General features: G+C 43.8%; 1 protein-coding gene across 1 annotated transcript in view; it reads left to right on the forward strand.

Moving 5' to 3' along the window:
• Nup205 (nuclear pore complex protein Nup205) overlaps nucleotides 1-13,948 on the forward strand; it is a 38,737-nt gene extending 24,789 nt beyond the window's left edge. The window contains exons 23-34 of the mRNA XM_028305616.1: nucleotides 175-321; nucleotides 2,188-2,323; nucleotides 3,433-3,548; nucleotides 3,806-4,615; nucleotides 6,909-7,132; nucleotides 7,610-7,747; nucleotides 7,990-8,245; nucleotides 8,682-8,904; nucleotides 9,439-9,642; nucleotides 10,005-10,035; nucleotides 12,447-12,549; nucleotides 13,799-13,948. Coding sequence (XP_028161417.1) covers nucleotides 175-321; nucleotides 2,188-2,323; nucleotides 3,433-3,548; nucleotides 3,806-4,615; nucleotides 6,909-7,132; nucleotides 7,610-7,747; nucleotides 7,990-8,245; nucleotides 8,682-8,904; nucleotides 9,439-9,642; nucleotides 10,005-10,035; nucleotides 12,447-12,549; nucleotides 13,799-13,879 — 2,469 coding nt within the window. The 3' untranslated portion in view covers nucleotides 13,880-13,948. The remainder of the gene's footprint in view (nucleotides 1-174; nucleotides 322-2,187; nucleotides 2,324-3,432; nucleotides 3,549-3,805; nucleotides 4,616-6,908; nucleotides 7,133-7,609; nucleotides 7,748-7,989; nucleotides 8,246-8,681; nucleotides 8,905-9,438; nucleotides 9,643-10,004; nucleotides 10,036-12,446; nucleotides 12,550-13,798) is intronic.
• Nucleotides 13,949-18,377: the final 4,429 nt, after the last annotated feature.

Here is an 18,377-nt window from a genome sequence, read left to right on the forward strand (position 1 = left end):
GGCAGTATGAACAACTTTTGCACGCGCAGTGATAACCATCGCGAACGCAGGCTGCTTTAGTTTCGCCGAACCTTTAAATATGTCTCGTGACCTGTACTATTTGTTTTAGATTGTGGTGCAAAGGTGATCGTTTTGTTGGCTATCCAAGTAAATAACAAGTTATCTCCTCTACAGACGGCGTCGGTGGTGACGCTCTCAGCACGGTCTTGGGTGCTCCGCGCGTGCGCGTGCGAGGCGGGCGCGGCGGCGGCGGGCCGCCAGCACGCGGCGCTGGCCACGCTGCTGGCCGCGCTCACGCACGCGCCGCTGCACCACACGCAGGTAACACAAAAATGTGTTCGAGGAAACATTTTGTCCTTTCCATCAGTCTACATGGGGGTCGGACGTCGCGAACGGCCGGAAGGGCCGAGGGACGCCTCGTTCATGCGCATGCAAGAATCCGCAAATTGAATCTTAAAAGCAGCACTTGACCTTTGGCTTGCAAATCATAAACGTTTATTTATTTTTCGTCATACATGTGTCTATGACAAGGTCCAATCTTATTGACTAGTTTTGGTCTACCAGTAAAGACCAATTTTGATTTACCCGTACACTTTACATAATGGCCATTCTCAGATTAGCTAGTTTTTACGTGTCCGGGCTGTTAAATCCTTAAAAATGATAAATTAGAGACATGCAAGTATTTTTATATTTTACTTGACAACCCTATCCAATTGTGCATAAAATCATAGGCCTCTTATTTTAAGTATAAGTGGCTAAATTAATTTCATGAACCTCTGTTCTATAATTACCGTGACGCGTCCGCACACCGACTTAATGTTAAAAGTTGGCTGTAATTTTTATGTCGTATAGATTTGATTTACTCCATTCAACGTTTAAAAGAGTTTATAAGATTGTCTTATGCTTGGCAAAATATCTATTCAATAGAACCATTCTGTAAATAATTATAATTAAAAAACATCTTGTCCGAGCTAAAGTCCTAATTACCGTTACGTTTTCTGTTCGTAGTCATACTAGCCTAAATAATAGTATTTGACACATCATTATCCAGAGACGTCCACTGCTGGACAAAGGCCTCCCCCAAGGATTTCCATGAAGACCGATCCTGCGCCGCTCGCACCCAGGCACCTCCCGCGAACTTCACCAGATCGTCGGTCCACCTAGTGGGAGGCCTGCCCACGCTACGTCTTCCGGCTCGTGGTCGCCACTCAAGAACTTTCCTGCCCCAGCGGCCATCAGCTCTACGAGCCATGTGCCCCGTCCACTGCCACTTGATTTTAGCGATTCTGCGGGCTATGTCTGTCACTCTGGTTCTCCTACGTATCTCCTCATTTCCGATTCAATAAGGTAACATGACTGCTTCAAAATAAAGCGTAAATTGATCAAGAAGTGTGACTGTGACTGCCCTACTCAGACGCAATTCTACGCACACCTTCCGCGATCCAGCCAGTATAAGTGACGGGGTGAAGTGCAACGTGCTCTAAGTAGACGCAATTCCGCGCACACCTCCCGCGAGTCGGACAGATAATAATTGAAAGATGGGTCATCATCATCATCATTTCAGCCATAGGACGTCCACTGTTGAACATAGGCCTCCCCCAATGCTTTCCATGTTGATCGATTGGTAGCGGCCTGCGTCCAGAGCTTCTCTGCTACCTTTACGATGTCGTCGGTCCGCCTTGTAGGTGGACGTCTCGTACGTACCGGAAAGATGGGTATGGCCATGGAAAAGTTTGCTTAAAAATAAAGTAGATGCTTAGATGCGCGCGAGTTCTGCACCACGCGCAGGATACATACTGTAGCTCCCGACACTAGCGCCATAGAAAGTATTTATTTGTCTCAAAACAGGTTTCATTTACAGTTTTTCACAGATACAAAAATCATAAGAGACAAAAAGGTCCATGACTCAGTGATTGCAGGAGACCCACAAACCCTGTTATTCTGCCATAGCCAAGATATACATAAGTAAATAAATATTAATTTATACTTAAAATTACAGTAGGAGTTTATGTGTGTGTGAGATCTACATTCTGCGATTACGCACGCGTCGTTGCGCACGCAGGTTGTTGCTATCGACGACTGCTGCTAAATGAAGCGTGTTTCAATCTTTATAGGGCTGTGGGGAATATATTGCTATCTAAATTTGAACCTTATTCGCTTATCATAACGTCTACGCACCCTCACCAGGAATGGGAGTGGTGCCTGCTGCGGCGCACGCTGGAAGCGCTGCCGGTGAGCGTGGAGGCGTGCGCGGAGCCGCGCTGGGAGCTGTTCCACGCGCACCAGCTGCGCCACGCCATCGCCTCCTGCGACCTGCCCACGGGTGAGTCACGGTGCCTTCACTGGGCGTCACGTCAGGCCTCTTCATCTCCGCGAGTTTACATCGAAAACAAAACGCGCACGATGGCCCACCTACAGGATACTATTCGACAAGGCCTCACATACGAGCGAACATTGACTCGCGCACGCGTATTCTTGTGTATGATGGAAGAAAATAAAGAAAATGGTGTACCTACTAAATACTGTGCAGTATTTAACTGCCTAAATAATAATAAAAACACAGAATGTACTTTTTTAAGTTGCCTCAAGACACTGAGAGGTAAAGAAGTAGTTAATATTATTCATGATAATTCATGCTAAATCATGTATTTTCTCCGCCATTTTCCGCAGTTTAACACCTCACGTCACATCATTTTACCGAAATCAGCCCTATAGCTTCGGCGCAGTGCCGATCACTGACGTTTGTCAACAAAATGGTGCTTGACTCTTGAGACAGGCTAAATTACACCTTATTGTTAATGACATTGAGCATACATTTTTTTAAATACCTTCGCGAAGTAAAACTTCTGTACGTAGTACTTATTATTATTCTGTGGTCACGTACAAAATTATGTTCTATCAACCCATAGGCCCAGAACAGACTGTGAAACGCAACTGCAACGAAATTGCAACTGATAGTTACTTTTGAGTTGCATCTAAGTTTCTGCCATAGCATTCGTTGAGAGATCACACATGACGCGACAAGTTTGAAACTCAGTTTCAGTTTCATTCATCAGAATCATCACAAAGTTGCAGTTTCGTTGCAGTTGCGTTTCACCGTCTGTTCTGAGCCTTACCCATGTTACATGCAATAAATAATTTGAATTTGATGCTCCTGTGACCTGCCCATAAATGAGTGATGAGGCTCCGTGCGCTTCCGTTAGGAGTGGAAGCAGTGCCTGCAGCTGGAAATAAAATTTAATTAAATATTTATTTATTTATTTTGCATGGAAAACAAACGCGCGTGGTTCTGTATCAAACATTTGAATGAGCAGGCACCCGCGGCGGGTTCCCGTTCCGTACACCCGTTAAGTGGAGGCCCTTCAATGTACCTTAATTATTTGTTCCATAATTCTTTTCTGGACTAGGAAATAACGTGTACTTTTATCGTAGGTCTGGGCGGTAAAAGGATCAGCGTGTCACGAGTTCACGCGCTACTAGCTCGGGAGCTATCGGCGCTACACGCCACCGCGCCGCAACGGAATCTAGTCGCTTTGGAAATACAAAAGGTAGGATGAAAAAGAAAAAAATCATCTATCAATTTAAAACATTTTACTTGATGAAATTAAACAAAGCTTAATTTGAAGACTTTATATTTTATAGTAAAATATATGAGAACATTTTGGACAACGCGACAAGGACGAGAGTGCCCATAGACAATATTAGTAAGGAGTTTCTCTTATGCGTCCATAAATCCAACATCCTCAATGCTCTTTTCATTCTAGCCCTTTATATCTGGTATTATTGCAAAGTTATCCATTCGCAGGTATTAGACTACGTAACCGAAGTGAACCGCCAGCGCAACCTAGCGGCGACTCTCACGCACTACTACGACTCATGGCGGCAACTCACAGAAATCCTCTTCTGCGTGGCGCCGCCCGACATTCTCAGCCTCGAATCTCGCAAGAACTTACTCCTCAACATCCTCCAAGACTTGCTGAACAAAATACCACCCGCAGAAGTGCTGCCACAGTTAGGAAACCTAGCCTCGGGAACAGTGTTGCTATTGCTGGTAAATTTGAGACACTGCTACATCCTTCAGAAGAGAGAAACGAACATGGACGCATCAGAATTCGAAACGTCGTTTTTTGGGCCTTCAAACCAGATTATGCAGACAAAATCACTGACGCTTAAATTCATTCTACACAAGATTCTGAGCTGGATATTGGTCTCTGGTGGCTCAACGCAAAAAATGCGCGTCAATCTATACGGAGCGTTGTTAAATTACTTGAATATCGTCAATTTGAAGCCAAGCCCGGCCGATCCCGAGGAGGAATTGAACACGACATACGTCAGTCGATTGGACAGTTCCAAAGCGAGGCCTAGTAAAGAAGAGTCAGCGTTGAAATCAATGGTGGTAGATGTGATAAGTGGTTTTGGCGAGAACCTATGTTCAATAGTGTGCAGCGACTGCATAGGGGGAGGCCATGATGTATGCCGTATGGTGGCGTTGTCGTGTCTTGATACGCTGGTGGAAATCAATCCGAAGACGGACTGGATGAATACCCTGACTAATCAAGGGTATTTGAGGAGTCTCATTGACAGTCTGATGCAAGATGATGCTGGGTTGAAAGAGGTTAGTAGTGTAATCATTATTTGTTTCTTGAATACCACTATTAGGGCCTCGTTCACCAATTCCGAGTAAAGTGCCAATTGGCTATTCATTGTATAACGTCATGAGTAGCAATTTATTGAATTTCACTATCTTTGAATAACACTAAAATCCATCTTATTTTAGTAATCAGGATAATTGGAACTTTAGTCGGAGATGGTGAAGGAGGCCCTACTAGTAATGTTGCTACCAATTTGGGAACATGAGAAAGCTACAAACTATTTTTTTTGGGCATGTATTTAAATGATCTTTTTAAATTAGCAAAAACGGCAAATAAAAAAATCTAAATGGTCATCTATTTTCAACCGACTTCAAAAAAAGGAGGAGGTTCTCAATTCGACCCGTATGTTTTTTTTTTCTATGTTTGTTACGCGATAACTCCGCCAATTATGAACCGATTTGAACAAATCTTTTTTCGGCGTATAGGTAATACCTCAAGGGTGGTCCCATTTAAATTTAATAATAGAAAAAACAACCCCCAAGGGTGGAAAATTGGGGATGAACTTTTTTATACGCAATATCTCCGCCGATTATAAATAAATTTGAACGATTATTTTTTTGTTGAATAGGTATTATCAAAAGGGTGGTTTCATGCGAATTTGAAGAAAATATTTCACCCCCAAGGGTGGAAAATTGGGGATGAACTTTTTTATACGCAATATTTTTAATTTTTAGTTTTTTTTGTGTTTCAGCATTTGAAGTCGGTTTTATTTTTAAAAAAATTTAATTATAATGATTGATCCTCTTTCTTTGAGACATAAAATAAATGAAATCGATCGATATTTAAACCTCTTTTGAACTACGCAAAAAAAATTTGAGATGTAAAAATTATATCTGATCGTTACTTGTTGGTCCTCAAAAATAAAAGAAATGGGCACCAAATATTCAACATTGTGATACTATTATAAATAATTCGATTTGTATAGATTATTTTTTGTCTATATCAAATAATCTTCAAAATAATTATGTTATGGTACTTATTTTTATTAATTTGTAGTCAAAGGATGGAAACTATTTAAAGGCACTTGATGTTCAAATATTTATTTTTTATTAAAAAATCACGTTCACACTGCGTTATCAGGTCGAATTGACCTTAGGTGCTGGATGCGTTGGTGCGGGATGGATATATTTGGTCTTTTCAGTAGTACGAAAGATAAATATTGTTTTGCAATTGTTTCGTCAAACACAGTAAATATTTGGAAAAAAAAACTTATCAGGTCCTTACGACCTGATGTCGCACTAAAAGTAAACAAATATCGTTTAGTGCTTTTATCGTGTCTAATCAACCCGTTGACAGATGACTTTATTATGGTCACTGATCACGGTCGAGATCGGTATACTAAGAGAAAATCAACCTTGCGATTTGAAAACAAAATAAAGAGGTAAAAATTATGATGTCGGGTTCGGAGATGTCAGAAGTAAGAAATTATTTTACATAGCGCCTCTAGTCCCAAACTAAGCAAAGCTAGTAATTTAAACAAACATGGCAATGTACATAAATTCTGCTGGCTTATTGGCTGCTAAGCCCTTGGCCAACTCAGTGACCAATGACGGACGATTGTCACTCAACCACAAAGTACCGAGTAAATTAAATATTAACCAACTAGCTGACCCGGCGAACTTCGTACCGCCTTAGCGTAGAGATTTTCTTAATATTTTTTTCCGTAAGAACCATCCTTGGACTTCCACAAACATTTAAAAAAAAGAATTAGCGAAATCGGTTCAGCCGTTCACACGTGATGCCGTGACAACGCGAAACGGGTTTCATTTTTATATATATAGATAATATTTTTAGTTAGATCAAATATATTTTAAAGTTAAGTTATACATACATCGAAATGTATTTATTAGGTGATCAATATTAAAAGGCAAACTTGATATAAATATCATCAAATTAACAAAATTAAAGATCAATAACTAAAAAAAAAAGAGGATCAAATATTATTTTTGTTTATCAAATATTAAAAGAGTATGTTAAACATAAATATTATGTTACCTTAAATGAAGATCATTCATAATTTATCCGTAGATCAACTAATATAGACCCAATAATTAATATAAAGATAAAATATAATAAAATACATCATTTATTTTTAAAAGTGCACATACAAAAAAGATCAATTAGTTTTTAGAGGATCAAATAATATTGTCCCTTTTTTTTGGGAACTTTTTTTTTTATCAATTTTAGGTTAAACTAACCTGTGATGAAAGAGAGAAGAAAATATGTATTTTTTTATGATTTTTCTTGTCTCGTCAGGCTTTAGAACCGAACCCGAAGACCCTTCGCGTCCTCTACGTATACGAGTCCAAGATGGCGCTACTAATGAAGCTGGCTGGCACGCGCGCCGGCGCCGAGACCATCCTAGCGCAGGGTGCTCTCTCGTGCCTCGCCAACATGAGCATCCTCTCGCGCCATCCTGACATACACACTGCTTCAGACTCCCAGCGGCACACTGACTTCGTGCCCGCCGTGGCCAACAGGTGAGCACACAGCTGGCGACCTTGACTAACAGGTAAACCGAATGTCGCGGAAGTCTAAGGCTACCGGATACTCGCGACGCTTCCACTCGGGCGATGACGGAACGCGAGGTTTTAGTGGGTATACCCCGTCCTTTTCAGGACGGAGCAGCGCCTTTTTCAGGGCGCCGGGAGTCCCAAACACGACCCTGTCCCCCGGCAGAAACAGGTAAACCTATGCTTCTGAGAATTCCAGGGGTAGCTCACTTCCACGGCCCGAGTTCCATTTGGTGATGATGATTCCACTTGTGGAAGAGAGATAATCATGCCTGGAAGATAAGAAAGTATGACAAGAACATGACATGTATGTATGTAGTCTCCAGTTTCCGCTCTACTGTATTGAAGAACGTCCTACACAGTGAAATTTTGATCGAAGCTTTTGCTGTAAACTCTTTTTCATCGTTTCAAAAGCTGTTAAATACATAGGGTGGTTTGTTACAGATTCCGCCAAATCCTAGTGCCGGCGTTAGCGTTATGCGACGCGCTGCTGACAACCCTCGGCACCCAGAACCACAGCTGTGTGATACACGTCACGCATCTACTGTTAAGTCACGCCGAGTGCGTCGACATGGTTCTCAGGTAAGCCAGCAGGCGTTACAAAATTCATAAAATATAATTTTAGTGTAATTCTTCTTTTTCTGTTTATTTTCCAATTCCATTTGGGGCTGGTCCTCTTCTTCTAAGGCGCCAAGACAATCTGTGCTTGTCTCTAATATTTAGAATAGGTTGTCCACCACGTGAACTGCGGGTCTCCTCTACCTTTCTTATTATTGGGGATAGCTAGCTAATCTTGCTATAACTCAAAATATTTTTTTATCCAGGGCGGCCAATCCGAACTCGCCCCAAGAACTGCTGATTGAAGCAGAAGCTCTAACGTCAGTAATAGCGCGCGCGTCCGACTACGCTGTAATCGAAGCGGTCAGCGGCGACACAGCGCTTCAGCACAGCTCGGCAGCGCTGCAGCGGATGCACTCGCTCGTGCTAGCGCTCATACCGCGGTTCGCTGCGCCCCCGCCGCACCAGTATAATCAGCCTCCTGCGAATCAACAGCAGGATCAGAACATATTGTATTATAAGGTGAGTTTTGTTTAGCCACAGAATAATAATGTACTATGTACAGAACAGTTTTCGTGGCGAAGGTATTTAAAAAGAAATCTACTCAATGTCGTCAACAAAATGGTGTAAGGTAGATCGGTACTGTGCGGATGCGATAGGGCTGACTGCTACGAGAAGCTACTGTGTGTCACCTCGCCATCTAGTACGTGATTTTTTTCTTTTTTCTAATAGCGAATTTTTTTTTATAATGAGTGAAGAATACGCGCGCGTATGTCACGCGATTAAACCCGCCGGCCAGTACGCCGCGCATGTTTTGTTTTCGATGCCTACTCGGGGAGATGAACCGGCTTGGTTTAGCGCTCATAAAGTTGTTTACCTAATTCAATTGTTTTGTCAATGTTCAGATTGTGCATATCTGCTCATGAGGGATTTCCTATTTACTACTGTCGCGTTTCAGATCGTGTGCAACCTCCTGACGTTCGCGCGCAACATGATCGAGCACGACGGCACGCGCGCGTTATTCCGGCCCGCGCTGCACGCCAGCGGCGCCGACGCCGGCCCGCACCTCGGAGCCCTACTGGCGTTGCTACGACACGCTCGCGACAGCGCGCAGGCCTACGACAAGCGCGTGCACACGGCGCAGCACCAGCTGCTCGCCGTGCCCACCATGACTCTGGACGGTGAGTGTCGTGGCGCACAGGGCCGGATCTACCATATGGCTTATTGAGCTTCAGCCCAGTGCCCAGTGGATTCAAGGGGCCCCAGCTAAGTCAAGTCAAAGTCAAAAATAGACGACAATGCGAAAGAGGTGGGCCCCTAAGTAAGTAGTATTAGCCCAAAGCCCCCTAAACTCACGGTCCGTCCCTGATGGCGCAGATACTGCCACGATACGACTGTGGGATTAACAGCGATCAAACCTGAACCTAAAGACGTCTACTGTTGGACAAGCCCAGGGATCTTCTATAACGACTAATCCTGAGCCACCCGCATCTAGGCGCTTCCTGCAACTTTTACCCTCAATAAAGGTACCTGACAAAGGTCACTGAGTGTCTTCCGCCACTTCTTTTCAGCTCCAGCCCATAATGTTGTCCCAAAGTGGTGGTAGGGCAAGCTATATTTGGGACATGTATAAGCGCACTAGAAAGGGCCTAATTTATTAGTAAAAGCTTTGACTTTGAATAAAATTGATTGTAATCCGTTACTTTGTTCCGCAGACATAAAGAAGTTACTCCCCGAAGATACACCCGCATCGTCCCCAGCGGAGGCGCGTGCGTGCGCTGTCAGCGAGTTGCGGGCTCGTGTAGCGGAGCGGAGACGTGCGTTGGCGCTGGCGCGGTTAGCAGCCGACGCGGCATTGTACTTGCTATGGGCACATCTGAGAGTGTTCCTGCGACTTGCTGCACCCTCTGATGATCACTGTGAGTACACTGACATAGGAGCTCCTCTCTGAGGATACTCCCGTCTCCTCTCCAACGGAAGCGCGTGCGTGCGCCGTGAGTGAGCTTCGAGCATGTGTAGCGGAGCGGAGACGTGAGTTGGCACTGGCTCGGCTGGCGGCTGACGCGGCTTTGTACTTGCTATGGGCACATCTGAGAGTGTTCCTGCGTCTCGCTGCACCCTCTGACGATCACTGTGAGTACACTGACATACTGTCAAGAGCTGTTCCCTGATGACTAGGAGCTCTTCTCCGAGGATACTCCTGTCTCCTCTCCAATGGAAGCACGAGCGTGCGCCGTGAGTGAGCTTCAGACACGTGTAGCGGAGCGGAGACGTGCGTTAGCACTGGCGCGGTTAGCAGCTGACGCGGCTTTGTACTTGCTATGGGCACACCTGAGAGTGTTCCTGCGCCTCGCCGCACCCTTTGACGATCACTGTGAGTACACTGACATAGGAGCTCCTCTCTGTGGATACTCCAGTCTCAATTAGGGAAATGGAGGCGCGCGCGTGCGAGTTGTGCGAGCTTCAGGCATGTGTAGCGGAGACGTGCGTTGGCGCTGGTGCGGTTAGCAGCTGACGCGGCATTGTACTTGCTATGGGCACATCTGGGAGTGTTTCTGCGCCTCGCCGCACCATCTGACGATCACTGTGAGTACACTGACATAGGAGCTCCTCTCTGAGGATAATCCCGTCTTCTCTCCATTGGTGGCGCGCGCGTGCGCCGTGAGCGAGCTTCAGGCATGTGTAGCGGAGCAAAGACGTGCGTTAGCGTTGGCGTGGTTAGCAGCCGACGCGGCTTTGTACTTGCTATGGGCACATCTGAGAGTGTTCCTGCGCCTCGCCGCACCCTCTGATGACCACTGTGAGTACACTGACATACTGTCAATGAGCTCATACCCAAGACTGCGGCATAGATTCATCTGAGAAAATCCGCTGACCAAGATCCACAGTAGCTTAGTGCAAAGGAAAAATTCTTTGCACTGAGCTCTTCTCCGAGGATACACCCGCATCCTCCCCTGCGGAAGCACGTGCGTGCGCCGTGAGTGAGCTTCAGGCATGTGTAGCGGAGTAAAGACAGCCCTGGCGCGGCTGGCGGCCGACGCGGCGCTATATCTGCTATGGGCACATCTGAGAGTGTTCCTGCGTCTCGCCGCACCCTCTGACGATCACTGTGAGTACTCTGATATAGGAGCTCCTCTCCGAGGATACACTCGCGTCTTTCCCTACGGAAGCACGCGCGTGCGCCGTGAGTGAGCTTCGAGCACGTGTAGCGGAGCGGAGACGTGCGTTGGCGCTGGCAAGGCTGGCGGCCGACGCGGCATTGTACTTGCTGTGCGCGCATCTTAGAGTGTTCCTGCGACTCGCCGCACCCTCTGACGATCACTGTGAGTACAGTGACATAGGAGCTCTTCTCCGAGGATACTTCCGTCTCCTCTCCAACGGAAGCGCGTGCGTGCGCCGTGAGTGAGCTTCGAGCACGTGTAGCGGAGCGGAGACGTGCGTTAGCGCTGGCGCGGTTAGCAGCTGACGCGGCATTGTACTGGCTATGGGCGCATCTGAGAGTGTTCCTGCGACTCGCCGCACCATCTGACGATCACTGTGAGTACTCTGACATAGGAGCTCCTCTCTGAGGATACTACCGTCTCCTCTCCAATGGAAGCACGTGCGTGCGCTGTCAGCGAGCTACGCACTCGTGTAGCGGAGCGGAGACGTGCGTTGGCGCTGGCGCGGTTAGCAGCCGACGCGGCGCTATATCTGCTGTGGGCACATCTGAGAGTATTCCTGCGTCTCGCCGCACCCTCTGACGATCACTGTGAGTACACTGACATACTGTCAAGAGCTGTGTTCCCTGATGACTAGGAGCTCCTCTCCGAGGATACACTCACGTCTTCCTCTGCGGAAGTAAACTGACATAGGAGCTACTCTCTGAGGATACTCCAGTCTCCTCTCCAATGGAGGCGCGTGCGTGCGCTGTCAGCGAGCTTCGCGCACGTGTAGCGGAGCGGAGACGTGCGTTAGCGCTGGCGCGGTTAGCAGCCGACGCAGCCCTATATTTGCTGTGGGCACATCTCCGAGTCTTCCTACGCCTCGCCGCACCATCTGACGATCACTGTGAGTACACTGACATACTGTCAAGAGTCTTTCCCTGATGACTAGGAGCTCTTCTCCGAGGATACTCCTGTCTCCTCTCCAATGGAAGCACGAGCGTGCGCCGTGAGTGAGCTTCAGACACGTGTAGCGGAGCGGAGACGTGCGTTAGCGCTGGCGCAGTTAGCAGCCGACGCGGCATTGTACTTGCTATGGGCACATCTGAGAGTGTTCCTGCGTCTTGCCGCACCCTCTGATGACCACTGTAAGTGATATATTGACATGCTGTCAATAAGCTTCGTCCCTTAAGACACACCAGGGTCGTCCGTGCGCATTGAACGAGCTGCTGGCACGTGTAACTGAAAGACGGCGGCTGGTAGGCTAGATTCACCGGAGAAAATCCGCTGACCAAGGTTCTTTTTCCTTTACACTAAGTTACTATGTTCTTCCATTCTTTCATATAGTCAGTTTTCACCGTTAAAACGGCACTTACTGACGACTTTCGATGTCTAATTGTACTTTATTGCTTTTTCTTCGTTCTTTCAAGATTAGTTTCCCATGACGAGACAGGTAGTATGTACAACGTGTGAAATAATTTATTGTCCATATTACACTACAACCCAATCACAAGATTAAATGTCTTACCATGAGCAGATTTGAAAGTTGCCGTAACTCTTGCAGCATTAACGCTGGGTAGCGCGTGGCGCGGCGCGGGCGGCGACGAGCTGGTGGAGCTGCGCAAGGGACTCGTGGGCGTGTTCAGCGACCGCTTCACCGACGACCTGCTCGACAACGCCAAGGTAAATACCGACAGCTGTAAATAGACATGTTGACACCACCAATCAATTGACATACTTTTTAAAACTGTCAAAACGAAACTCTCCCATAGATTTTGTATGGCACTACAAGCAAGTGACGTCACTATTTTGTCAACTCAATCAAACTACTTTTTTTAATTACAATGCGAACAAAAATCGCAATTTACCGGTAATTTAAAATTAATTAATTTTTTAAGAACAGAATGAAGGGTCTTTTTAAAAAAGTTGTGGTTTCGAATTTTAAGGGTATGGTGTCAAACTGTCTTATACTATCTATACTAATATTATAAATGCGAAAGTAACTCTGTCTATCTGTCTCGCTTTTACGCCTGAATTTTAGCATTAAGATAGTTTGAGTCCCGGGAAAGGACATAGGATAGTTTTTATCTCGGTTTTTGAAACAGGGACGCGCGCGATAAAGTTTTTCTGTGACAGACAAAATTCCACGCGGGCGAAGCCGCGGGCGGAAAGCCAGTCATATTATACAGGGTAAATGCAGTAGCGGCGTAAGGGGGGGGCGGTGGGGGCGGACCGCCCCGGGTGCCAGGCATCAGGGGGTGACACAAGTCGCGCAGATTAGTACTCACTGGCACATCTGCATGGCAAGTCTGCGGTCTATGTCATGATACGGGTGGGTGGGGGCCGCCACTGGGTAAATGTAACTGAACCATTAATTCGCAAACGATATTCTCTAATTCTCTACACGGGAATTCATTATGGCGGGTCCAGTTCCAGTCACCCTGTATACTTTATTATTTTATCGTTTTTCGGTCTTTGGGCTAAGATTCTAATGTAGTATTTGTTAACATTCATATTGCTACGAGTGCCACGCAGTCTTCTCTTTAAAAAACGTAGTTGCTATGCCAGTATGTTGTCATATACACGTCAAGATGTTCGTCATGATATTTGTACAAATATTCTTGGATTGTTGTACTCTTTGCAGTTACGATTTCACGTACGTGTTTCGCAAATATTTCTAGAACAATTTATTGCACAAAAAGCGAGTACAATGTATGAACATAACGCTTTTATACAACTTTTCATACGTTTAAAATATTTGCACAAATATTACAAATGACATACCACGCAATATTTTTGTGCATCTTCACAAACAACTTTGTGTTGTAGTCGGCATTACATAGTCTTGATTGACTTCCTAAATGTCATCGCATCAACGTTTTAATCGGTTCATTTTAGCTTTGGTAGATAAATAATATATTTTTTATTGCAGAACCAGCCAGCCGCACAGCGCAGTTTCCTCGAAGTGCTCCTCAAAGACATCAAGAGCATGATCCAGTTCTCGCCGCTGTAATACAGCACTAGTTATTGCTAATCAATTCCGTTTACTAATTATGAATAAATAAATTGATATTTTTCCAAATGGTATTTTTAATTTGTGTCGTCTATCTCCTTTTTTTTCGTTTTCTTCATGAAAGAAAGGTAATAATGGCGAAAACTAAGTGACTAATAGAGATGGGAACATTAAAGTTTTCAATGGCTAGTTCCATTTTTTTACAGATCTCAAAAGATATTTTTTCCTAAGTGATACGTTCCAAATTCACATCATATTTTTTATTGAATAGAGGATAATATTTGAAACAAAATAACTATTTAATAGCCCGTTAACCCCTCGTACAGTCAGCGTCAAATAATTCGTAACGCCGAAAGTGGCCAAAAAGTTGACAACAAGTCTTTTAGTTCATTACTAGCGGCCGCCCGCGACTTCGTACGCGTGGATCCTGTTTTATCCCCTTTAAATTTTTCCTGAATTTTCTTTACTATAAACCTCACGGAGCCCGAGACCTTTCCAACGAATGCAAAACCGTGGAAATCGGTTCGTGCGTTCTGGAGTTAGAGTCAGGGAGGAAAACCCGACTTATTTTTATACAGGGTGTTTCTTGTAAGGTGTCAAGCCGAAGGCAGGTGATAGGTGAGGACTAGACCGATCGATTTCACCCCCATGTATGTTCTACGATTTTTAGCCTTCGGCTTGACACCTTACAAGAAACACCCTGTATAGTAGATTACATATGTTCAGTTGTCAACTCTTTGGCTACCTACTTTGAATGTCACGAAATGTTTAACGCTGACTACTGAGCTAAATATTAAGCGCTTGTGTTACGAGTGGGTTCACCACAATAGTCGAGCGGCGACAGGGTCAGTGGGCTGAGTGTGAGTTTATATCAAACGTCCTCACTAGTAAGCGCGTTAAAAAAATGTATGAAAATTTTAGTTCTTGAACGTTTCCGCTAGGGGCGCTATACAATCCGTCATACATTTATTGTCACTTTTTTATGCGGTCGGACATCGAATGCGTTTGACGTAAACTCACACTAGGCACCCCGAACCAGCGTTCCTTGGTTGTCGAGCCGGCCAGTCCGATCCGTTCATAGTTCGGCTATTGTGGGTACAAATTTTTTTTTTTAATTATTTTGGTCAAACAAAAAAATACTGAAGAAATTGGCTGTATTCATGGCACCCTACGTCTTTATCTTAAAAAAAAAACAAAACAACAACGCGGTGTGTTTTCAAAGATTTGGAAGTTCTAAATTCGAATTTCAATAATGGCCGCCGGGCAAAGTGATAGTGGTTGCTTGGTCAGTGCCTTCAGGTTTTTATCACTTATTTTAGTGTAAGTTAGCATTGTGTTACATAAATTATTATTAAATACCACTACTATCTGGATGTCATTTTGGATTGGGAGAAACGCGTGTGCAATGAGGACTTTCTGAGACAGTTCAAAATCCACGCGGGCGAAGCCTACTATGAAGGTATGATCACAAATACTTGTATTATTTATATTACTTATTGCAGTAGTTTTATAATTATGTAGATCCAACAAAGGACAAATTATTACAACATAAATATTAGGTAATTGATTGACGTAACAATAATATCTTTTTATCGTGTGGGATATATTCGTTGCCCTGCCAGACAACAAGCGGCAATACTTTGAGAACTTTTGAGAAGTCAAATAAATAAAAGGTGCTTATTTTATAAGCAGAGATGTAGGCTACTATTTTAAAATACAGACTATACACGACTACGACGTTATAACAAATGCCCGCGGCTTCACCCGCGTGCAATTCAGTTTGTCACATAACGTCATATATTATAAACAATAATACTGTGAAGTTTCAACAAAATTCGTTCAGTAGTTTTTGCGTGAAAGAGCAACAAACATCCACACAAACTTTCGTATTTATAATATTAGTAGGACTAAGCATACAAATAAAAAAAGACTACTTAGCAATTTACATTGTTGAAAAATAGATGCGACTTTGCAATTTATAGTACCTACTTAGATTAGACACTTACTGTCTGTCGCTGTTCTGTTAATAACGCGGTGGAAACAATTTGCTCTTTGTCTCGCACAGTGATCTAAGCTTTTATGGAATTCGTTCATGTTCATGTTCGTTTATGAACAATACCACAAAATATGACAGAAGGTAAACTCCATATTAAGCGCGCTCGAGTTTCGCACACAGACACCGCTTACTTACGTACGCGTAATGTGTGACAGACTGAAGCTAAGTCAGTCTAACCTGTGGTCTAAGTAGGTAAGTACCGGCGCAAATCACAGCCGGTCGGAGACTTCATTCAGCTCACCAAATATAGGTAGCACACAACACAATAGAATTAAGGTTAGTGTCCGACCGAATATGGATTTTCAACCGAAAACGGAAACGAAAACGAAGCTTCGGATGCAGTCTCATTTTCGGCCGAAAACGAAAACGAAAATGACCTTCAACTCTCAAATTTCAATCTGAAATTATGTGAAAACTTTTAAAACCGTTAATGTTTTGTCCAAAAACATAATGACGTTTGACAGTTGATTTTGATAAGGATTGATTAAAGAAAACCGGCATTAAAACAAAAAAAAAATATGAATTTCTTAGTAGAATATTATTTCCGGTGTATAATGAAATATTGGGAAGTGAAGAAGAAATAAAGGGTGTCCAGTGGGAATTTTTCAACTTCAAAAATAAATACAAATAAATTAATGATTTTTTATTATTTATTACTAATGCAAACTGGAGTTTAACAATGCGGATTTAATTTTTTATAGGCAATGTCTTTTAAATGATGCCCGTTTTACTATAGGCAACTATGCGAGAGCAAATCGCGTAATAATTTTCCTGCAACTTCACGGCGGATATTTTCTTACAGAACCTGAATTATTTAAAGATTCTTTGCTGTAAACATTTGACTTGAGATATCCCACAAGAAAAAGTCGCATGGTGTGAGATCTGGTGACCGAAGCAGCTAGGGTATGTCCCTGTAGGTACTTGCTGATCATTTATTTGAAAAAAAAAATATAGTCTTCAGTGTCTCCATCGAGGTACTCTCCGTGTGTGGTGAGACACCTTCTTGCTGAAATAGAGTTACGTAGTTGACCGGGATGCAGTTGTGGTATCAGACATTCATCGATCATTTGACAATACATTTCAAATACTTATTGTTCAACTGCGAACGCTCTGTAGGCTCCCGACCAGTGACTCATGGCGTATTTCAAATCCGCATAAGACTCTATTTTGAAACAATTAAAATTAATGAAAACGCTTTGGTTTTATTTGTATTCTATTTTGAACTTGGAAAATTATCTCTGGACACCCTTTACAACGTAACCTTATTTCACAACTTCAAAAGAGTGTGACAATACCGCGTCCGTTCAAGTCTGATTGGAACCATGAGTGCACCAGATTCACTCCCGAAGATATCGGAACGATAAACGTCACCATCTTATTCACGTATTTCTGATATTCGGTTTGGCCGAAGCTTCGGCTGGTTTTTGGCCGAAAACGAAAATATGGCCGAATGTCCATTTTTTGGCCGAAAATGGCCGTAAACGAAAACGAAAACGAATATTCGGTCGGTCACTAATTTAAGGTACAAGTTCGTAGCCGACTGCACGCAGCGGCAGCATCACTTTCTATGGATTTTTATGAAATACTTCCAAGCGACGTGTCGCTTACTAAGTTACTACGAATGGTATTTCATAGAAATACATAGAAACCAGTAGTGTCACTGCGACACGCCTTGGCGTCGTCTGCTGCTACCTCATGTCGACCGCTTCCAACTTGTACCTTTAGAGGAATAATAACCTAGGTATCAGGTAGGTACCTACCGCTTTATTCCTGACGTGATGTCCACCTAGCCATACCTAGCGCAGTGTTTTTTTTTTTAAAATGGCTGCATCTTTATTTTCTGAATACATAAACACAAATAAAAAGCTACAAAACTCCCAAATACAAAAAAAAATCTGATTTAAAAGTATTTCTTATTAATGTATTAAAAATATAGAGCGTACCTACTATGTATTTACTCTTTCAATTTGAGAATCTAAATGGAACCACCAAAAACCAATTATCTCCCAAAAAGAAAACGCGATCCGACATACTTACGTCGGAACACGAACGAAGAAAGGAACTCTTCATCCCTCGACCCGAGCGATCCACTTGACGAGCAACTATCAATTTAATTGGAGATCCGCGGGCAGCCTCTTTACCTCGCTAACTTTTCGATTTACATTCAAAACGGTCTTTTAAAAACCAACTCAATAACTACAAGTCTAAACCCTCGTTTCAATGCGTACTTTACAAACCGTTCGGCTGTAAAAGTTTGTTCCCTCGCTACGATTGGCGCGGGAGCAGCGGGGAGGAGCCTGAGGCCCCGCCCGCTTCGCTCTGCGCATGCTAAACGCGATTTAAAGCCCGTTTAAGCGGTGTTTTGGCCTAAAACCGCAAGAAAATGTATGTAACATCGGTTAGGGGTAGGGCGTAGCTAAATGAAAAGATTTTCTCGAATGA

This window comes from Ostrinia furnacalis, unplaced genomic scaffold, assembly GCF_004193835.3.
Source record: "Ostrinia furnacalis isolate ACB-3 unplaced genomic scaffold, ASM419383v2 OfSCF1743, whole genome shotgun sequence".
In the NCBI taxonomy this organism is placed as follows: Eukaryota; Metazoa; Arthropoda; class Insecta; order Lepidoptera; family Crambidae; genus Ostrinia; species Ostrinia furnacalis.